The 22,906-nt window shown below is 40.8% G+C and overlaps 1 protein-coding gene across 1 annotated transcript in view; it reads right to left on the bottom strand.

Annotated features, from left to right (window-relative positions):
* Positions 1–22,906, bottom strand: part of DENND1B (DENN domain containing 1B) — a 191,639-nt gene that overhangs the window by 28,333 nt on the left and 140,400 nt on the right. The window contains exons 12-13 of the mRNA XM_018564545.1: positions 21,302–21,347; positions 17,826–17,927 (exon numbers count right to left, since the gene is read on the bottom strand). Coding sequence (XP_018420047.1) covers positions 17,826–17,927; positions 21,302–21,347 — 148 coding nt within the window. The remainder of the gene's footprint in view (positions 1–17,825; positions 17,928–21,301; positions 21,348–22,906) is intronic.

The following is a 22,906-nucleotide window of genomic DNA, read 5'->3' as shown; positions in this document are numbered from 1 at the left end:
TCTGCAGCCCCTGTTATGAATGAACAGGAAGCCTCTTTACTCCTGTTCATTCATAAATTAAGGATATAGTATGAGTTACTATTTCCACAATCATGAATGAACAGGAAGTGATGTAGAGGCACTTCCTATTCATTCATAACTAGGGACACAGTAAACATACTGTGTCCTCAATTATTTACAAACACTAAACGATCAGCTTATCGATGAGCGCTTGTACTCCGCTTTCCATCCTAACTCGTTGTCACGGGAGGCCGAGCGGGGCGGTGCAGGAGGAGAGCTTGGCCTCCTGTGACACACTCACAACGCTCTCCCCCCTGACCTGCTCGGCCTCCTGAACATTTCTCCCCTCCCCAATGGATGTTGCCCAACTGCCATATTTCAGTGTATCTTATATATATAATTTATTTTTTCCTTTAAAAAACAAAACAAATAAATGAGATACAAGATTCCCATTACATTCACTTGTGTTATGGATATCTTCTGAGGCATAATATTATTTACTATTTACAGGGCAACACAAACTGGCGCTATATAAATCCTGTATAATAATAACGATGGGTCTTATGACATTAGGTGACAAACAAGGACAGTAACTGATAGTAACCCTGACTTGCCAGCTGTTCATGGTGATATGACTGGTTAAGACTGACCATGGTAACTTTGACTTTTACATAATTTAAAAATGTACTAATACAGGTGAAACTCGAATAATTAGAATATCGTGCAAAGTTCATTTATTTCACTAATGCAACTTAAAAGGTGAAACTAATATATATGAGATAGACTTATTACATGCAAAGCAAGATAATTCAAGCCGTGATTTGTCATAATTGTGATGATTATGGCTTACAGCTCATGAAAACCCCAAGAACCCCAGATCCACAATCTCAAAAAAGTAGATTATTACATGCAATCAATAAAACAAGGATTGTACATAGAACAATATCGGACCTCTGAAAAGTACAAGCATGCATATGTACTCAGTACTTGGTTTGGGCCCCTTTTGCAGCACTTACTGCAATTACTTTTGCACGATATTCTAATTATTCGAGTTTCACCTGTAAATGTAATAATATTTGAAAAAATTTGATACATATGAAAGTGTAAAATATCCATTCCATTATACAATTTATTTATTGCTATGGTGAACATCACAATACAAGGGATACAAAGGATGTACCATATACCATAAAAGCAGACTGCAGAGCCATTTGTTGGAATTTTACCAGTCTCAACAAACCACAGAGAATGGCGGAGGCCAACACTGCCTACATGCAAAGAACACGCTTTTTGTCATGTTTCAGTAACAAAACCTCAATACCAGACCAACAAGTAAATTAAAGGAAATTGCTAGCGAATGCTGTCTAAAGCAAAGTGCAATTTGAAGCTTCAAACTTCAGAAAGATGTTTAAAACCCCAAAACACCAATTAGCAAAGTTATGGATTTGTTAAAAAAAACCTTTACATTTATTATTTTAGTGCAGTCAGTATAAGTACCTAAATATGTTTTTGTGCAATCCCCCCACACAGCCATACCAGGGACAGAGAAATTAGCACTAGCAGCCTGTCAGGTATTATGCTTTTCACATGTGCTAACAAGGAAGAGATAGCAGAGCCTTGACTGTCTGGATACTGTGCCTGAATCACAAAAGTAACTGAACAGAACTGAAAATATGAAGGTACATATGACACATTTTTGTATTTCAACTGGGTTTATCTAGTTGCCTGGAGTTCAGCGTTAATGATATTAATAGAACACAATAGAAACAAATTTTCTTTCAACTTTCCAGACATATAATCCACTTGTTTAATACAAAAAGGAGATGAACATTCATACAATTGTACGTAAGCCCCCCTTAATGATTATAATGAAAGAGTCAAATTAATTAACGTATAATCCTGGTAGGCTTCTCAAAAGGGCGGAGGGAGGCTCTAGAGAGTGAAATTAAAGCAAAGGACCTTGCTGTGGGTGAGGAGGGCATTAGCATGGGTGACATTCTGTACAGTTCAGTCCTCCCATGTGAGCACATCAAAGAAAAGATGATGCCCCACTGGGTATAATTATCATACTGCTTGAAAGGGGGGGGGGGGGGTTCTGCTATGTAGAAAGTACCAAGTTGCTCATACTTACATGCTTTGTTTAATGATATCCTCATTGCCTTGTTTATAGATGTCTGACATATTCTACAAGGCTGGATAATGCAATGTTGAATGCAGCATATAAACAGACTGCAAACGGCATATCCGAACCTTAGTATTTGCCAAAATACGGATAAAGTAGATATAAAAGGGAAACATTTACTGCATTGTAATGCTGGGTATACATTTGCATTGTATTAACATTCTTCCCCAGCAATGCATTATGTGAAATAAAATGACCCGGCATCTCTCATTTATTGTTCTGTGAACCTTTGAAAGCCAAGGAACTGATTGTTCCCGGACATATTCTCTGTGACTTGTTTTTATCCTTCAAATACCCCAGCTATCTCTACCATCTGTAACACAATATATTGTATTAAAAATAAACAAAACATATACATGCTTGGAACTTTAGGGTAAACTTATAGGGATTAATAAATTACCAAAGCAGCCACCCTCCAGCATCAAAATAAATGACTACCGACTATTGCAAAATTCAGATTAGTAAAGTCATTGGCAGCCTCCTTAGTTACAGAGCTCATGTGATTTTGCATTGTAAGACTGAGAGGCATGTCACGATGAGGACGTTTGCAGCATAATTGGGATAACACCTACTTTATACAGTATTTGTTACATGATCAAAAATTGCTGCTTACCATTTTAGTTGCTCTTTCTGAATGAGAAGATTTTCTCTGAACTGAAATTTTCCACTGGAATGCAGGTATTTGAGGAGGTTAATGTTTATGATAATGATTCCCTTGCTGCATCATGCAGGTCCCAGTTATTTTACACATTCTGCTGAACTGAGGAAGAAGTTGTTTTGGGAAACTAGAACAGTGGACCCTAAACTGTAGCCCTTTGCTTGGCTTTGGGGCACTATTCCTCCCTTTCCCACAATTGATGGGGCACAGTTCCTCCCATTGAGCCCATAGAAGGTGCACAATTCCTGCCATTAACACCACAAATGGGGCAGTATTCTATAAACTGACACGAACTACAGGGCACTATACCTCCCACCCATACCGATGATAGGGCACTATTCTTCCTACGGATAGCAATGAAGGGGCAATGTTCGTTCCACCGATACCACTGATGGGGCACTATTCTTCCCACTCAGACCAACAATGGGGCACTATTCTTCCCACTCAGACCAACAATGGGGCACTATTCTTCCCGATGAGACCAACAATGGGGCACTATTTTTCCCACTCAGACCAACAATGGGGCACTACGTTTCCAACTAATACCTGTAATGAGGCACTATTCCTTCCACTGATACCAGCAATGGGGAACAATTCTTCTCACTGATACCAAGGATAAGGAGCTATTCCTCCAGCTAACACTAACAATGGGACTCTATTGTTCCCTCTGAAACAAACAATGGGGCACTATTCCACTCACTGACCACAGGTACTAGGTCATTTTTTTTACTCTCCACCGAGCTTGGAGGCAATAACTCCCACTGATGTCAAAGCATTTCTACTCCCACTGGGCACAGGCTCACCCCCTTAGGGCCTGTTCACACCAGCCTGTGTGCATAATGCTCTGTACAACATGCATACACTGGTGTATCACATTTTTTACTTTTTTTAACTTTACCCCAAGTTACCAAAAACTATTTATTCAACTTTATTGTTGACATGTGGTGCTGCATGCTGCTCTACATACAAAATGCAGACATAGTGCATTTTTACTTAACGTACACCACCATATATGTATGGTGTGAACATGGCACACAGAGAACAATTGTTTTTTTATGTGACCTTGCATTGAGCCAGCATTACTCTATGCTAAATAACTCAGCTCAACGAACCTGGTGTGAATGAGCCCCAAAGTCTGCAGAACAGTTTAGAACTTTGAGGATCCCTGCATTAAGGGAGCTCTGGCCAAAACAAGAAACAAATAAGATTCACACCGACTCTGCACAGCGGGATGTACACAGAAGGTGGTACCTGCAGGCCAAAAGGAGGGCAGATAAAAGATCTGTACAAAAACAGCAGCTATCCTTTATCCTTTAGAATCACATAAATACAAATATCATCAAAACACCAGTTCGGCAATATTTGAAAGTCTTCTTGTCACAGCTTAGCATGAAATGTTCTTGCACCTATAGTGCTCAAGGAAGGGCTTCTGGGTAGCTCAAGTATCCTGGCTGTAGCCAAACATTACATTATGAACGGAGAAGAAATAAGAAAGGAATTATTATCTATCGTGAGACAGCCTGGTGACATAAATGCTGTAGCACCAGCCTCTGGCTATGTTACACAGACCTCTGTAACAGAGCAGAACCCCCATCATTCCTCATAATTCAATAATGGCACATTAAAGAAAACTCCGCTTATTAACAAAACTGTCAAGACAACAGCACATGGACTGTCAAGTCATATTTGTGTTTCAAGGTGCAGACTACAAAGCAACCATCCAACCTTTCATTTCCTTCATTACATTGTGAGTCATTGCTCAGGAGCATGCATACTTCCAGTGATGTGTTGGGACACCAGTAATGCACATACTTGTCCTAGGTCAGTGACATACCAGGTAGCAGAGCAAGAAATAGGAAACAGTCCTAAAGCATGCACCTTCAAACATAAAACAAAACAGATTTCTTTCCTGACATCTTCTTTTTCATATATACCATAATCTGTAACTCTTACACTTTCCAGAATAAAAGCACAGAAAGATTCAGGCCAATCCTCTTGTACCTCTTATCATAGAGTTCATTACAGGTCATACCCAGGGACGTCTTTAATATTAAGTTGGCCCTGGGAAAGATTTTGCGGATGGGCCCCCCACAACCCGCCCACCTCCACTTCCAGACCCAAACCCCCGTATACACCTACATCTCCTTCACCTGAAACGAAAAAATAAAAACAATATATGTGTGCATGTAGATATACTGTATATGCAGTTCAATGCACTAACGCAATGGCCTCAGGACTCTGAACCGCAATGGACTAGGACTACAGCTAATGATTATTTTCATAATCAATTAGTGATCCGATTATTAAGTTTGATTAATCGGATACAAAAAAAAAAATCGCTCCAGTGATGGACTACTAGTTTGTATTGAGATTGTAGTCCATCATGGGAGCGAGCTTGGAGTGGCGGCTACTTCACAACACACCATAGGGAACAAAAGTATCCACCCTCCAGAGGGTAGGAAAGTGTCGGCACCAATTCAGAGATGATTTGAGGATCTACAGCCGAGTGATACACAAATAAGGCACAATGTGCCTCAGCTTTAGAGGAATACAAATCCCAGCAAAACATTATACAGCGCAATGTACCATCAGCTATAGAATACAAATCCCAGCAATACGTTATACAGCGCAATGTACCATGTGGGGGGAAAGTGCAGGCGGTGGGAGTTGGTGGGGGGACATTTCAAAGAGGGGAGGGGGAAACATCTCCACCACGGACATGTGCTTTCCTCCCTGCAGTCCCAGGCTGCCCTCCCGTCCTTGTGTACAAACAGTATACAGTGAGCCCCCTGATGAGATGAGCTGAGCTGAGCCGTCCTCCACGCCTGCTCCTCTCGTGTTAATTGCTGAGGTGGGGCTATCCCCGCACTGCAAGGGTTAAGTGCTACTCACCTGAACCATGATATCAGCTTACTCTTTCATCGCTCTCTTGAGCCTGTCTCCTCCTCAGCTCCATCGATGGTATGTCCCTTGGCATCCTCACGTCCAATACACTGTATTGAACGTGATGACTCACAGGACCTTAGATCACTAAAGCGGAGAGGGAGCAAGTTCTAGAAGCAAGCCGGGATCGAGGTTTAGGCAAGTATAACTACTCCCTAGACAAAACAAGCACTTAACCCTTGCAGTGCAGGGGTAGTCCCCCTGCAAGGGTTAAGATTTGATTTGCCTGGATTCCTGCTTTAAAATAGAACGAAATGCTCAGGTTTTATTGGTTATATCTACTATTAGCAAGCAGTAGATATATACAAAAACATTTTTAAAAAAAAGTTACCAAAAAGGTAATTACTTACCTGTGTCTCTGCCGCTCGCTCCCGTCTGAAGAGCTGGAGCTTCTCGAGCGGCCGAGCAGGATGATGGAGCGGGCGCATGCGCAGTAGAGATCTTCGGCATGGAGAAGAGGAGAGACACAGTGGAGGGGAATGCAAGTAATTGGGAGCGTGCACGTCAGACAGACACCGTGGGACACAGAAGACACAGCAGTCAGCACTGGATCAGAGACTGGCACCAGCACTAGAGGGACTGCTGAAAACTACTGGAAAGAAGATGATTGGATCAAGGAAGCATCATTTAAAGGTAAGTCCTTAAAGCAGCATGGTGGGGGGCAGGGGGAAATATTTGTGACTTTAATGTCACTTTAAAGACAAGCCATGCACATGGTAAAAGTGAGAGTGGAAGCGTGCCCATAAGGTTTACAGATCATAAAGGCTGATGTTGATTAAAATAAACTTCTAAATGAAAATGAATCAAAATCAACAGAATAATATTGGGAAGAAAGAATGTGCAGCAACACTTAAAAACCATCTATGAATTTGGATTCAATGCCCACATCTACATTAATATTAAATTGGCAGTTTGTACTAATGATTGCTAAACAGAGTCTAGAAAACAGCTCCACAGATGAGCCAGGCGCATACAGAATTTATGTTATGTCAATAATGTTTGGGCATTTCTGTATACAAGAATACAGCAAATTCACTAGTTTCCTGGAATGTTTCTCATTTGAGTTTTTCTGCCCCAGGCAACAATGTCTGTATCCACAAACAAAAGGACAGTATGATAAAATTATGTCCCAGGATCATCGTTGAGTCTCTTATGTTTTTGTTGCTTCTTAAGCATCCATTGCACACTGACAGCTAATCTGTGCATAATCACTATCTCATTCTGTAATGTACAAGATACAAGCTTGAAAAGCATGCTCAGGGCAAAAACCAAGACCAAACTGTGATATATGTTAGGCCTTGTTTACATGGGCGGCAAAGGGGCGGTAAAAGCAGCTGTATTTACCACCCCCCAACTGCCCACCTAAAGCCCAACATGGTGGCCGCATAGGTTGATACCCATACAGCAGGCGGGGCACACTTTATGCAGCATGTTGGGTTTGGTAGGCGGTGCCTCTTGCCAAACGTGACCATTGCAGTCAATATCACCGCGCCAGAACCGTGTGGCAAGCAATTGGCATGTAGTTGTGGTGCAGTACTGTAATGCAAAACCCCCCTTAGGATAAAAAAAATAAATTAAAAACAAAAACCAGGCATTCAGAAGGCGGCAGCTGTCAAAACGCGCGTTGTAAAGCAATCCACGCAGATCGCTTTATAAAGTGCACTAAAAGTGAAAAAAAAATGCCTGCTGATCCTGCCAGAAATCAAACAAACTGATAGCAGTCAGCACAGGCAGAGAGTACAAGAAGTCATCATTGGTCCCAGTACTCCTGTAGACTAAAGAACAGCTTCCTCGTTATGTTATAGAGGAGAGGGGAGAGTCTTCTGCATTCATAAAACGCTTCCTGCTCCATGCTACTAGTGGGATCACCAAGTTGAAATAAAGGAAACAAATAAGGCTTTAGGAAGATGTTTGCCTATCTTCACCCAGCTTTAGAAGTATTTACCGGGGGTCTGGATAGAATATAATTGTGTGTTTTAAGGAATCTATATAAGAAGCAATAAGACAATTGCAAAGCCATTTTGAACAAAACAGTAAACTACCACTGAAAAACATGTAAAAACTCAAGAGCATCTTGCATAAGGGATTTCATGTATAAAGCATACCCTATATAAAAAATATTAAAACAGGCATTTTTACTGATTTTAATGTACTACTGATTTGATTAAAGTAGACTGAACCGCAAATGGCAAGCACCCTCATTTGAAACTAAGTATCCAAGTTTCAAAAGTGAAGAGAAAGCAGAAAAAAGGGAAATAAGCAAAAAGCCGCTGGGTTTTCATATGCTAAAAAAAGTACCTTAATGTTGTTTATTGAATTCATTAAATAAGGTATTCTCTAAGGTACAGCCTTAGAGAATAGGTGCTTACCATTTCAGCCTTCAGCTCTGTACAGCAGAGGAAAAAGCCTAAGAAGCATGCTGATATGAGATGAAAGCAGAGTGACAGAAATGAGCCCACCACTATGCTGCTTCTCATTCACTGTCCATTCACAGACTGAGGGCGTATCCTCGACAGCCTGGGCTCAGAGAAAGAGAGTTGAAGGCAAGCAGGTCATCATTCAACCTAGAACACTGAGGACATCTTGTAGCAGATAAAAGTGCTGCATGGGACAGCTCTAGTTTACAGAAAAGTATTGTAGCAAAAGCTGCTTTGTATTTTCTTTTTCAACAGCTTATTCATTGTTTTATTTTTGACTGGATTTCAGCTTTACGTTTCAGGAGGGATTAGGTTTTAGTTGTTTATGTGTTAGGTTTAGGCTTAGTTTAAAAGGTACACTATAAGGGCTAGTTCACACCAGCCCCAGTGCGTTCCAGCCTGTTTGGTATGGGAACACACTGGATAGCATTCCATCTGGCTCACTTTGTTTTGGGATGGGGCGTAGCAGTGCATTGAAGTCAATGGCACCGCAGCCACGCTCTCCGACTGCAGTGCTTGCGTTCCGGTTCGGTCAAGAAAAATGCTGCATGCACTATTTTTTACTGCTCCGGACCGGAATGCAGGCACCGACATGCCACATGTTCCAGTGTGGGCAATTGCACTGCAGCCAGAGAACGTGGCTGCAGTGCCATTGACTTAAATGCAGCGCCACGCCCCCCCACCGCAAAACAAAGTGAGTCGGCCGGAATGTGATCCAGTGCGTTCCAGCACCAATCGGGCCGGAATGCACTGGGGCTGGCGTGAACTAGCCCTTATTGTTTTTTGGTCCGTTATGTTTATTCTCTTTTTAAGAAAGCATATACATTTTAGACAGACACTCTATATTTGTTTCATTTTTATTAAATGTATACAAACTTTGTTTCACAAATGAATTATTACCTTGATACAGGTTTACCAAAGCAATATGCGTGATCTAAAGGTATAGCACAGCAGTAGCTGCCTACCTTTTAGCATGGCCTGTGTAATGTTGGGCACACGTCTTACAACCATCGCAAGACTTTTGTCTTGCGATGGTTGTAAGGTAATTTAAAAAACGTACGATCTCCCTATCTTGGACAGGCAGATCGTACTTGCGATGATTGCAAGCCGGGCTTCCGATGACCACAATGCTGAACGGCAGTGTGCGCTTGCGCACACCGGCCCGTGCAGCATTTATCTTACGAACATGCCACACACCCGCCAACAATCGTACAATTCTCGGCGGGTTTACGAACAGGTTCCTAAGATAAAAGTCGTGCGACCTTACAGTAGCAGAGGTCGCACGCCTTCCACACACCTTGCGATAATCGTACGATCGTGGGATTTCCTGCGATTATCGTACGATTATCGCAAGGTGTGTGGGCACCTTAATTGGAATCTTGGACAGTGCTGTCCAATAAGAGTATTTAGCATCTTCCTAGACATGGTTTAAGTTCAACATGTCTAAGCAAATCTTGTCTAAATACAAGAATCATGTGTATTCTTACTTAAATCTTGGTGTTTGGTATTTCTAGCAGATCTGCGCAGTAATCCAGTGTGAAACTTTGCCTCTGTGGAGGAGTGTCTTGCAATAAAGACCAGTCAGTTCTGCTCTTTCTCCCTGTGCAGGGTGTATCTGCCCCCTCTGAAGGATTGTGCAGGGAGCCTGTAATGGAAGGACCCACTGTGTCACTCCCACAGCTCTGCTTTCTGCACCGGATATGCAAAACATAGTGTTTATGGTACTGTAGTTTTTACAAGGTAAATCTGGGTTTGCAAAGGAATATGTTGCTCACAAAGTGGGTTTTTAGCATTTCTAGGTATTGAGGAGTATATTTAAATGAAAGTTTCCATGCCAGAGCTCAGTTTTATAGCCTAGCCTCCAGGCAAAGCTTTTTGTTTTTCTTTGCATAGAGTAGAGAAATGTTCTTAGTTGTGTTTTTATGAATGTCAGTGAGTCACTGACAGGCCAAAAAAACAGAAAAAAGATCTGACCCTTGCAGATGGCTGACTGCAAATGATGGTAGTGTGACATTTGACTGTCTCTGATCAGTGTGCCAACGGGATAACACCCCAATAGGCTGACTGGTGAATGCAGTGCACACACAGAGAGAAGTTAAAGTAACACTAAGCTTTGGAGTTAAAATCTTAGAAATGCATTCAAGCACCTTAACTATTAACAAATGTATCTTATTTGTGTATCACTCGGCTGTAGATCCTCAAATCATCTCTGAATTGGTGCTGACATTGTCCTTCCTTGTGGGGGGAGCTACTTTTGTTCCCCATGGTCCCTGTATGTGTTGTAAAGTAGCCACCTCTCCAAGCACAATAAGGAAAATGAGCAAGAAGCCAATATGCAGTATTTGTCTTGAGATTTTAGAGAGTGACTTTAGGATTCACTTGTTTTCACTGCTGCTGACACATTATATTGAAAGGAAACACCAAATTGCAATATGCAGTATATGCTCATTATCATCAGAGGGAGCTTAGAATGAGCCTCCTCCATCTATATATATATAGATATAGATCTATATATAGATCTATATCTATATCTATATATATAGATATAGATCTATATATAGATCTATATCTATATATATACACATTGGAATAAATGTGCCCATCTCGTTTCCTACAATACATCAATCCATTGGCAAGACCACCTTTTCTGCAGTTCTCTAGACCTCACAGTGGCCCATCTCCCCTAGCCCCTGAGGTAGGGAGACGGGGTAGATTTTAAAAAAGCTTTTTTTTAAATCTACCATTTTTTTCATGGCGTGTGTACGTGAGATTGTGTCTGTCAGTGTTTCTGAGGGCCCATTCACACTAGTACAGTGTGTTAATCACACAGTCCCGTGCAATTAACGAACTGTACCACACAGTCACACCTACCGTGCATTCATTTGAATGGCACTCCAAATGCCTCTCCCAGACACAGTTCTATCACCCAAATCGGAAAGCGTGATACTGCAATGCCATGCGTTCCATTGCAGTGCAACTTGGGTCACAACTTAATGACTGAGGACAAATGTGGGTCCTGAGGTTACACAGGTTGAGAACCACTGCCCTAGCCTGAGGTATTTTTCATTGTGCATTCCAATGCCTATTTCAGATCAGTTAGAAACTTTGAACTAGGTTTCTGGTTGTCAATACAAAGTTATGATTTGGAGCTTCACTATGATCACCACCCAAGGTTTTATTTGTGTATCATATTTAGAGATGTTGAGAGAATGGCACACCAATGATTTGTTCATCATCTACATTAGAAATAAACCTATGGGTACCCCCAAATTCTAATGGTCCAGGTAATTTGTAGTTTCAGATACCCAATCTGATTGTTGGTCTTTCTTAAGGAGAGCTCTACGATCCTCACTGCTGATGCCTCTCAATGGTTCACCTGGAAGAGTATATACAGAGTTTTATTTTTTCTTTGGATTGAGTTAGGAAGGTTTAGAACTTCTGTGAAGTTCTGTGTTCCCACTGGGTTAATTCACCTTCTCTCTTTGTCCTGGTGACCACTGTAACTGAGCCAGAAAGTGAAAGAAATTCCAACATTTTACAGCCGTCACTAGAACAAGTGGTGGGGGTAAATGTTCCTTTGGGGACAAATGTGTAAAAGGAGAATTCCCCTCAGTTTTACAATAATAATAAGAAAGTAATTTGTGTAATCTGGTATTTCTGTGTATAAAATATGAATTGGTCATATGATACTTTAGTACAAACTGTAGAAACGTCTGTAGTATAAATCAATCAATAACAACAGTTAGAGCTACAAGTAAAACACCTGCAGTACCAGCAAAACTGAAGCTTTAAACAAAGATTTAAAAAGAATGCTTTGCCAGAACAATTTCCGAAATTCCCCTTTCAAATGCAAGACTGAAAGCGCTTTTTCTTTCATTTTTTTACTGTTATTTTGATTTTCTCTCGTTTTCCCCCGAACTGCCTGATTTATATTTGCAATCTGAAATACTTTAGTGTGAGCGGAAATGCTACCGGCTGACAGCGTCTGTAACAGCCCGTAAATCTGAAATATTATGTGCGAATTCTGGAAGGCAGCCATTAGGAAGATTGCAGTATGGGACGCAGCAGGGGCATCCCTGTGGAGAAGGGACTTCTAATGGGGGACAAGTGTGACCTCTAACCTCCGCAGGGATCAGCACTATCTAGACTAGTAATCAGTATCACATGCTTCCAATATCTCCCAGCCTGAAGGCCTTCCTAAGACCAGAGGCAGGTAATGGCAGTGACATGTTTAGGGGTTCAGCGGCACCGACTGACACCTCCATAACAATTAAGATCAGATGAGCAGATTGGAAGTAAATTTTACACGTTTGATGTAACGGTAGTAACATGCCATGTGTGCAGGATTTCAGACTTTAGAACTCATGAACATATGTTATATCACGTATAATAGCCACTAAACATAATGTTGTATGCAAAAACTGAACATTTCTGTTTTGCATTCGATAATTCAAGCATTAAAGCACCTAAAAGATGCCAATAAATAAACCCAGTGTAGTGCAGTGTCCTAGCACTTCAAACAAACTCCAATCATCTAACTTTAGAACACAATCAGAAATCCAACAAGGACTTTTTACGTTTCCCTCTGTTTACACAGACTCACAATCTAAAACAAAGTGAACCCTACAGAGTGGACATAAGTGGCATTAGCCTGTATGCTTCTCTTAGGGCATGGACTTATGCAAATGGTTCTAAGCTCACCAGGATCTGTTGGTGCTATACATTTTAAAAGTAGTATTTATTATTAAAAAAAAAAAAAAAAAAACAGATAATTTTCTGATCACTGCAGCAGATCAAAATTATACAGCAAAGATCCTAAAGTATATAGTGTCCTTTTCACTTCCAAAAGGAAAATATAGTATTTTAAATTGTTTTTCAATAAACAGCACATGTAGAAAGATCAGTTCAATAAATATTGTACAAGACACCAGGGATGGGTCCTGAAAGGCCGATAGGTGTCCCCTCTATTTGGGTTATGGTCCCTTTAAGGGGTAACAGAGGGTTAACTGTCAGGCAAGAGGAAGTGGCTTGAAAAGACAGGAAACTCCACAGGACCAGTGTGGGAGTTGGAGTAGCACAGGTGTGCTAGAGGAAAACTGAGTGAGCTGCTATACTGTACATTGCTAAAGGTGCCCATACACTGCTCGATTCTCGTACGAGAATCGGGCGAAATGTCGCGATCGTACGAGAATCGAGCAGTGTGAACGAAGACCGGCGACCGTTTCTACTGTACGGTCGCATGTCTTTTGTCGAACCAACATGCTCGAAAACCCGCCGAGAATCGTACGATTGTCGGCGGGTTTCTAGCCTGCTCGTCCTATAGCTGCGGAACGGGCCGGTGTGCGCACGCGCACACTGCCCATTCTGCATTGCGGTCATCGGAAGCCCGCCCCTCAGCGGGGCGGGCTTTCGATGATCGCAAGTACGATCTGCCCGTCCAAGGTGGGCAGATCGTACGCGCTTTCAATAAGCATACGACCATTGCAAGACAAAAGTCTTGCAATGGTCGTAAGGTGTATGGGCACCTTAAGAATTGTTTGTTCTGGCGGAAAATTACCCTGAAAGTTCTGGTGCTGTACCTGCGAGTAGACTTAAGTCAGTGTTACTTTATTTTGTATTATATGCTGAAGATAAGCGAATGTTATTTTGTCACATGCTGAAGACAAGCTATTTTTGTAGGATTTTCTTTGTCTGCCTTTGGGATAAATAAAGACTGTTCCTGTTTCAGTGAAAAACGGCTTAAAGACTGATCCCTGCATGCTTACCATTGTGCTAAGTCCCCCAGATATCACAATATATATCTTAATAGTGCATACTACTGTATTCATTTTCTACCCTAATATATGTACTTGAAGACAAGCACTCCATCCTCAGACTGAGCATTCTGAATAGTGAATAGAAATGAAGACTATCAGCCCTCTGTATTGGTTAGAAAAAAACAAAACAATACTCCAGGTAGTCAAAGAACATTTGATCCAGGCTGGAAAGCAAGAGATACTAACGGTAGTTAGGTAATATTGAGATACAGCCTATGGACTTATGTGAAGTGCGACTTTTAAAGAAAAACTCTGTCCAAAAGTGTTCTTAACCCTTGCGGGTTAAGTGCTCATATTTGTCTAGGTGTTAAAAGAAAAAACTGCCCGCATCCTGCTTCCCCACTGCTTTAAGTTATGATTTAAGTGATAGGTACACTTTAAGGTTAACTTGTGTTTTACCCACACAGAGAAGAACCTGTATTAAGTTGCTGATGTATGAACACTTCCACCATGCTACTTGTATGACTAGTTTTAATTGTATAATTCATGTATTAGTTCTCAAAGCTGTGTCCATGTATTTCTGAAATGAAAATTCATGCTACAGAAGCCACAATCCTGTTTCCTCCATGACTGTGGGAGTAAATGGTGAACCTACAATCTAAGTTTTTTTTTTTTATCAGGACTATGTGAGGTAGGGCAGGCTGATCTTGAGCATGATAACTTTGGCAGGTGTGAGAGTTTTCATAGAAAAAAAATTCTTATGGACACTGTGGGCAGCAGTTACATGATTTCCATTATCCATTTGGCTATTTCCTTGTGTACAAATTGAGTTTGGCAGCATACATGTACCAGGCAAAAGGTGAAGGGTCCAACTCTCGACTTTCTGAAAAGTCAAGCATTGCATAGTTGGTTTTGCTTGGACATAAAGCATACATTTCACAAAGAGTCCTATGTATGGTGAACTGATTTTCTTTACTATATACAGTTACTCTATTTTTCATCAGCTTGATTTGACACAGGTACACTTTTAAAAAGTCACGAGTAAGTGGCAACTATAGTGTTTACAAAAGGAACATCAATTCTTTAGAATAGCAGTGAATCTTGAGAAGGTGCTGAAATAATTGGTTATGTTGCTGTCACTGGCTGCCTGCAGTATTTAATTAAAATGTCTTGAGAAGTTTTATATCTAATTGAAAGGGTCTTTACCAAGTGGGGAGGGAACCAGCCTGCTAATCAGTATCTTACCTGCAAGGAGGTAAATGCTAATTATGACAGGAAAAGAACTCAGCTGGAACACAACTGATTAGGGTATAATGTGGTTTAAGGAAAGTGACTAATGAAGTCTGTGACTAATGGAGTCTGCTCACTTAGATAATGGCTTTTACCACCAGCCACATATGAATTATAAAGAATGGAAGAAAATCACAAACAATATGCAAAAGTAAAAGGACCTGTGAGCAAAAGGAAGGCAGAAATAATTCCCCCTGGCATCAAAACCTAAACTGCTATATCTGCAAAAAATAAATCAAGGCAATTATACTAGATAAATCTTTATTTTTTCTCAAAACCCAACCAAAACTTCATATGTTGGAGCTATAATCTATTAAAGTAGTTCTAAGGGCTAGGTGGTTTTCACATTAATGTATTCTCGGCATTAAGTTGAAAAACACCCAGGACCTTTCTATATCAACTTGTCCCCATATACTTACCCCCAGTCACCTCCGCTGGGTCAGGGAAGATATCGCTGTTCCCAGAGCTTCCTGGTTGTGGGGAAGAGTACTGAGGGCAGAGGAACCATAGGCTCCTTCTGCCACCAGTCATACGAAGGGGAGGGAGCGCGGGCATGGCTTGCTGCAGGCTGTGTGTATCTAGCTGAAGGAGACACCCGCAACAAGACTGAGGAGGAGAGCGGTTTGAGGAACAAATGGGGGAAATACAAGAAAAGCAAATTAAAGAAGAGTTGCAAAATCATGTAAGTGTGGGCGTTTTCTCTTTATAAAAAGTAAAGAAAAAAAAATCAAAGGTTAACCTATATTAGATAAAGGTCTACAGCCAAGAGGGGTTAGCAATTAACTCTACACAATGTTTAGAACTCCTTTGCAATTGACCACATAAAAATATGAGATTAAAAAAAAAAAAAAAACTCTCCCACTGAAAGACAGACACAAAATCACAGGGCATGATAGACAACAAATGAAAACCTCAAAACTGTAAAGGCATTAAGGAAGCTTTTAAAAAAATGTATTTAGAAGCTAGGATTGGCAATTACAAGAAACTGGTACTGAGAACGATAGAAAAGCTGCTGCCTTCAGCCTTGTGTAAATGCTTGTTGTCTGGCTGCCTCTTGCCTCAATAATTTTGTGAGTCTCTGTCCTTGACAAAGCATGCATCTAGAGAAGTGGTTTTTCTAAAAATATAATGGATCGGTAATGACTATCTCAAATTTGGCAAATTAAATGAACCCGTGTCCAGACTATGCACACTAAAGTATTTAAGTATTCTAAACAAGCATTAAAAGCACTGTCAAAATAAACACATCTGTAGCTATAGGTGTGGTGGAGAATCTATCATCAAAGTTCACCACAGAGGCACTGAGATCTTAATATAATACTTTCTGCTGCACCAAAATCTTGGCAGCCTTGCCAGCCCTCTAATGTAAATACACTGACATGATTGTAAGCTATTAGAAACCACCTGAAACACAACTTTAACCCCTTAGTGACACAACTTCAGAAACTTTTTTAGTCCCTGGGGACCGGAACAATTTTGCCATTTTTGCTGTGTTTGCTTACCCAAAATTTTCATCTTCCTCAATGATTGCACCTAAACATATTATATAGCGTTTTTTAAAGGACAACAAGGGCTTTAATTTGATGTGACATATGCATATATACATTCTTGTTTATTTAAAAACAAAATGCAAAATAAAAAAACAGTTTTCACAGTTTTGGTAAAACTAATGCGTACATATTTAGCGTAGCTAACAAAGTAATTGTCCCGATTTCTAGGGTATATCATATGTCTGGGATTTCAGTTCATTTTGGGAGTTATAGGTCACTATACAAATAAAATTTTAGTGTGGAACAATTAACTTTAATATCCTATTCGGCACAATTTTTTCTTATTTTACTTTTTTACTTGTATTTTTTCCTTTTTTTTTTTTAATTAAATGTTTGTTTTTAAATCTTTAAAAACAGTTTAAAACTTTTTTTAAAAAAAACTAGGGGGCACTAAAGGCTTTTGATACTTTTCTGATACTGTATTCTTCTGAGATATTTGTATCACTTTTGTAGCTGACTGCGTTGTTGGAGCTGCAAGCCAGACCAGTGGCTGTAACACTGTGATCACTGCGATTAGCTAATTTGCTTTTGAGGGTCTGCCTCAGACACCAAGGGACCCAGTTACAGCATGAACCCCATGAGCGCTGGTTCCGCCATGGACCAGCGCTCATTTTTCCTCATGACAGAATTATTCCGTCAACGGTCTTTAACTAACTGGAAGATCGTGACGGCATTATCCATCATCAGTCGGGAAGGGGTTATTGTCTTTGTTGTGATCTTTGAGAATAAACTATTTCACATTACAAGAAGATAGGCAAGGAAAATAAAAATGTTCTACGTTCTACTGCTTTGTAAATAATTGAAGGCCATTTTTTTTGTAAGACAGAATAATAAATAAGCAAAAGCATGATTTAAGAGGGAGACTGTTCAAACGAATAAAGTGTGTTATAGAGCATTGGAAAAAAGAAAAAAAAACACAAAAAGTACAAAGCTTCCAAAACATGCCAATGTAACATGCATCCCACATGCGCTCTTGTGGTAATGAGCTCTTACTCACAGTCTTTTGTAGCAAAATTATTTAACACTCACCACTTCAATGGGTAATGCGGAGAGGTCGTTGAAAGGAGTTTCCAAAGAGTTGGTGTCCACATTAAGCAAAACTACATCGTCCAGAGAACGGCTTCTCACCCTCTAAAAGGAAAGAATTAGTACCATAAAATACCTAATAAACTGCAGAAAGTAATTTAAGGAGCATAAGGAGTTAATGGTAACTTAAAAGTAAAAACTGTTTTGGAGCTATGCAAACCTTATTCCATTTGCAGAATCCATGAAACCCTTGACATATTGTATTAAAAACAATAACAAAATTGGAATACATGGTCACATGTATTTATATGTATCTTGCATGGGATATTTTAAATGAACTGAGTATACAGATTAATTACAAATAGAGCCTTATATCAAGCAACGTATTGAAGGAAATAATGTTATTTTTGTTTGAATAATAATTACTTTTCAATCACTTTAATTTTGTGGTAAACTATGTTTTATGTAGCTTACCATTTTACAGACAGAAAAGAGATGTCCTACAGAGTTGCCAAGACAAGTCATAATGTAAAATAACAGTGCTGGCAACCACGGGAAAATGGTTTAAACCCCGACTGATGTGCTTGACTGAACATGAAGGAAAAATACATCGACTTAACTACTTCCTAGGATAGAATTCCTGGCTTCGCACAAAGCAAAACAATCCTTACAGGTGCAATAGTAGACCTTGTGGGAGGCTGATTTCCTAGCCTTAAAAGGAAAAGTTAGATCGAGAAGTGAGCGAGCGACGGTATGTGTTCACTCACTGCCCGATCTATTGAGCCAACATGCGACAGTTTCATTGTCACAGGTCGGCTAGAACTATGAGGCTGAGTGATTTTCACTCGCCTCATAGTTCTCCTTTAAGGAGAATAGAGATGACATCATACAAAGGGCCTCAGGACCTGGGCTTCAAAACCATAATGTTAAAGCTAGCTAACGAGAAGCTGGATGGCATACTGGTCTTTGTGACAGGAGGTCTGGACAATCCAAAATTGCCCACAGAGAGTTTGCCAGGAGCTTAATTACATTTACACACCAGGGCCTCATGGGCCAGTCGGGAGCAATGAAGATCACCAGAATGCCCTCAGTCCCTATCTGAGTAGATCAAGCAGAACAAATTTCAGAACACCAAGGCAACCATCGTGAATGCTTGGCAATCACTAGTCCTGGCAACATACTTTGCATGCCTAAAATGTGCATGGTGACAGGGCTGAAACCTGAAGTTCCGCCCAAGTCAGAATCTGGTCCCATCTTTCTGAGCTGCGTGGCTTCTGATGCTTCCTTGATTTATGCAAGTCGAGGCTGTGGCTTTGTCCGACTGAATTCTTGTCAGATGACCCTGCAACTGGAAGGTCTAGCATTGAGGGGACAAGAAAATTGCCCTGAGCTCAAAGACATTTATTGGGAGCTGAGATTCCACTGATGGCCAGGTCCCCTGGACTGAGAGGCTCTACAGGACCCTATCCCGGCCTGACAGGCTGGCAATCATTGTGAGCACTTTTCAAGACATCAGTAGAAATAATTTTCCTGACTCCAGCACTGGGCTGGACAGTCCCATGCAGAAAAGATGTTGAGCTACAATGGCCTGGAAAAGAAATGAGCATAAGGAACTACCTTGAAGAAGGCCAACATCAGAACCTTGCAAAAGGAAATGGTCGGATGACAGCAGACCACACATTCTAGGGTCTGTGTAGTTCACTGGATGTTGGATGATAGGACCACTGAGGACTACTTTCTGAGGAGGATGTTGTCCAAGTACCCCACTCTGAGGATCCCCTGGCACCAAAGCCTAATAAACACAGGGGTCAGCAGCTTGGTGATTCCCTCCTTAAGAAGAGTAACAGATTGGAAATCCCCAATAGAGGACAGTGAAAAGATCCTCCCTGCTTTTGAGGGGATTTCAGCAACCTAGATAACAGGAAATGCGGAGTTGGAGAACCCTTGGCCAAAGTACCAAAAAGGTTGGAAGAGATCCTCCCACTGTTAAAAGTGGGTGCACCCCTTCATTGTGAAGAGGGCTTTGTCCCACCTTAGCAAGTTTGAAGGACTAGACCTTGCAATGGAATTGTGCTTCCTGCTTCAGCTTGGAGCCCAAGGCCCGTGAAGAGCAAAACAAGCTATTAAAGTGTATTTTCACTTTTGCAGCCCAAGTGGGATAACACCTATTTTATATCTGTTTCATGTTTCTCATTCACATAATTTTCTTTTTAAATTGCTGCTTGCATAACACGTTCTATTCTGAAAGAGAAGTTGTACTCTGTAGTGATTTTTGCTCTGGAATGCAAGGGGAGCTGGGTAGATGAATGCTAACATAATTAACTCTGTATTGTTCGTTAACCAGAGGAAGCTCAGGTCTGCCTCTAGTCTTTCTATGGAGACAACCAGAGTTTCCGGTCACTTGGAAATTGAGAGAGAAGCTTGCAAAGGCCTGCTGCAAGAGTGAAAATGATGAGGATGCAGAAGACTTTGATACTGGGGTTTTAGACTCCCTACTTTGAGGCAAGAAGGCATTTCCCCCTGTGCTGAGGTGGGAGGCTGCACAGGTGCTGTAGGCTGCCCAAGCCACAAGAGGGAACATTAAGGGTGCCAAATTTAAACATTATTGCTAGACAGCGCACTGCTAGAGAGATCACTTTGCAGACTGACATCAATTGTTAATACTGTAGTGGACTAGATGGCAGCAGTGGGGAAGGGCAGCAAGGATTACTTTAGGCATGTGATCTTACCAGGGAGGGTGGCAGAGGCCAGTAGAGACATGCTAGAAAAAATGGTACATGCATGAATCTATAACCAGCCTTTGTAGCAGGGCGCACATTGGGAAGGCTTACAACAATACAAAACACAAAAATTCCCCAGCCTCAACCTGCCAGCCAGCCTGCAACCAAACAAGTAGCCCTGTCAACAGTATGCGTTAAAATCAGAGGTTTTAGTTGCACAAACTTTTGGCCAAAAATATGTAGAAGCCACACTGCCGCGCCAAGGCACCTCTGCAAAGTGTGGTCCTAACTCTAGGTAGCCGAGTCTCCAAGTGTGAGCATATTAATGAAGTTGATAAATTACATGCAGGTGTACCTGGAGGTAGCCAACTCCTCCTAATAAGGTGCAGGGACGCACTGGAGGCCCAGCAACCAAAAATGCACGCTGGGACTCCAGTGCGTCCCCCAAACCAAAAGTAGTCAAACTAGAAAAAAATGGTACATGCATGAAACCTCTGATTTTAACGCATACTGTTGACAGGGCTACTTGTTTGGTTGCAGGCTGGCTGGCAGGTTCAGTAGAGACATGCTGCCCAGCTTTGCCCTTTGTGTGGGCATAACTCCTGAAAGGCATTCTTCTCTGGGTAACTGTATAACCCAGTGGTTAGGTAATTTAAATCCCTGTGTCCTGTGATGTATGACCAAGAGAAAAGCTTTATGTGACAGACAAGCCACACATTAAGGACAGTGTTTTGTAAAGATATCATCTTAATTTCCTACCTCTAGAAGGCTGAAGTGAACTCCAATTAGATAAGGCATAGGGGCACTGCAAAACAAAATGGATAAACTGAAATTATTTTCACCAAAAAACACAAAACAGTTATAATTTAAAAAACACTGCATACACTGTTATTTCTCAACACAAGGAGAATTCCTGTGTGTATATAGGGCTGCTACGCTTTTTCGCTGAATGCAAAACATCGCTGGTAGAAAATACATGGTTAGCACTAATTAAGTGCAACAGTATACTAATGAGAGAACATCTTCAAGGTGCAAAGCAAAGATTCCAGTTATTTTAGCACCAACGTCACATATTAAAGTCCATAACCAAATTGCTCCCAAAAATGGATACTGCAAGTCAGGGCAGTGAAATAAGTGTTTTGACTACTACATATAAGGCTACATTATGCCATTGCATGCTATTAAAACTTTATGCCCATTGATAGATTATATCATCTGAATGCCTTGCCATACAGAGTCAAAATTATCAGGAAAAAAAGTTAAAAGAAAGAAGAAAACCATTCATGCTTAGGTTTCGACAGCCCCTAAAGTAATGTAACCAAAGATGGAAAATTAGTTTTAGGCGCAGACATTTCATCAGGGATAAAGCAGGCATTGTAGATCAATTATTCCAAGTACCTCATTAAACCGAATCATATAGCGTTTGCATCATGGTGGATAAGTTGTAAGCACTCTTGCCAGCACTGGGTTTCATGGACACTATCGCATAGATAGAGTTTATATGTTATCTACGTGCTACCTACAAGTGCACTGGTCTTTCCACAAATCCAAGAACATACTAGCAGGTTAATTGCCATCTCACCAAAATTGCTCAACATTGTTTATGTGTGTGGTAGGATATTAGATTGTAAGGGCAGAGGGTAACATGAATGGATCATAGTAAGTCACTGTGTGATATGTTAGCTTTATTCCTTGGTAATAATACCATGAAAAAGAACAAAAATGTATTTAAGCTGCGTAGCATGAACAGAGAGAAAGAAGCAGAAGTACTACTCCTTTCATACAGTTCCATCACTGTTTCCATTACAATATTACACTTTGCTCCAGTGCTTCAAATTAAGGGGAAGAAACCTTATAAAAGGAAACACCTTGCTCCAAAAGGCTCTAATACCAGTGCATGGATGAACATGTGGTTTTTGTTAAAGAACATTGGTCTAAAAGACTAACTAGGATATTGTTTTTAAATAAGGAACAGTTTTAACTATAACCAGTAAACACTTTATGTCATTCACTTACAACGACAGAGCTGCAAACATGGCGCCCAAAGTCTAACACCCGTGAAGATGAACTTTAAAACATCTTTATACACAATACATTCGGTCTATGCCAGTATTGTGACACCCCTGCTAGACACCACAACCAGGTCCCAGACCTCTCTGCAGGTTACTCTACAACTGAGCAAAACAGCCTGGTCTAGGACCAATACAAGCCTGTGGCTGGGCAATATGGAGCATAAGCAGCCATCTCTCTTGGTCTGAGTTATGTTGTGCAGGGTACTAAAGACAGTTGTATAGTGAGATCCAGGTACTTATGCAAATAGTATGCAAAAAAACAAAAAAAAAATTATATATATATATATATATA

This window comes from Nanorana parkeri, unplaced genomic scaffold, assembly GCF_000935625.1.
Source record: "Nanorana parkeri isolate BGI_ZX_2015 unplaced genomic scaffold, ASM93562v1 scaffold759, whole genome shotgun sequence".
Classification (NCBI taxonomy): domain Eukaryota; kingdom Metazoa; phylum Chordata; class Amphibia; order Anura; family Dicroglossidae; genus Nanorana; species Nanorana parkeri.
The sequence above is the reverse complement of the archived record's forward strand: the minus strand, read 5'-3'. Positions and strand labels throughout refer to the sequence as shown.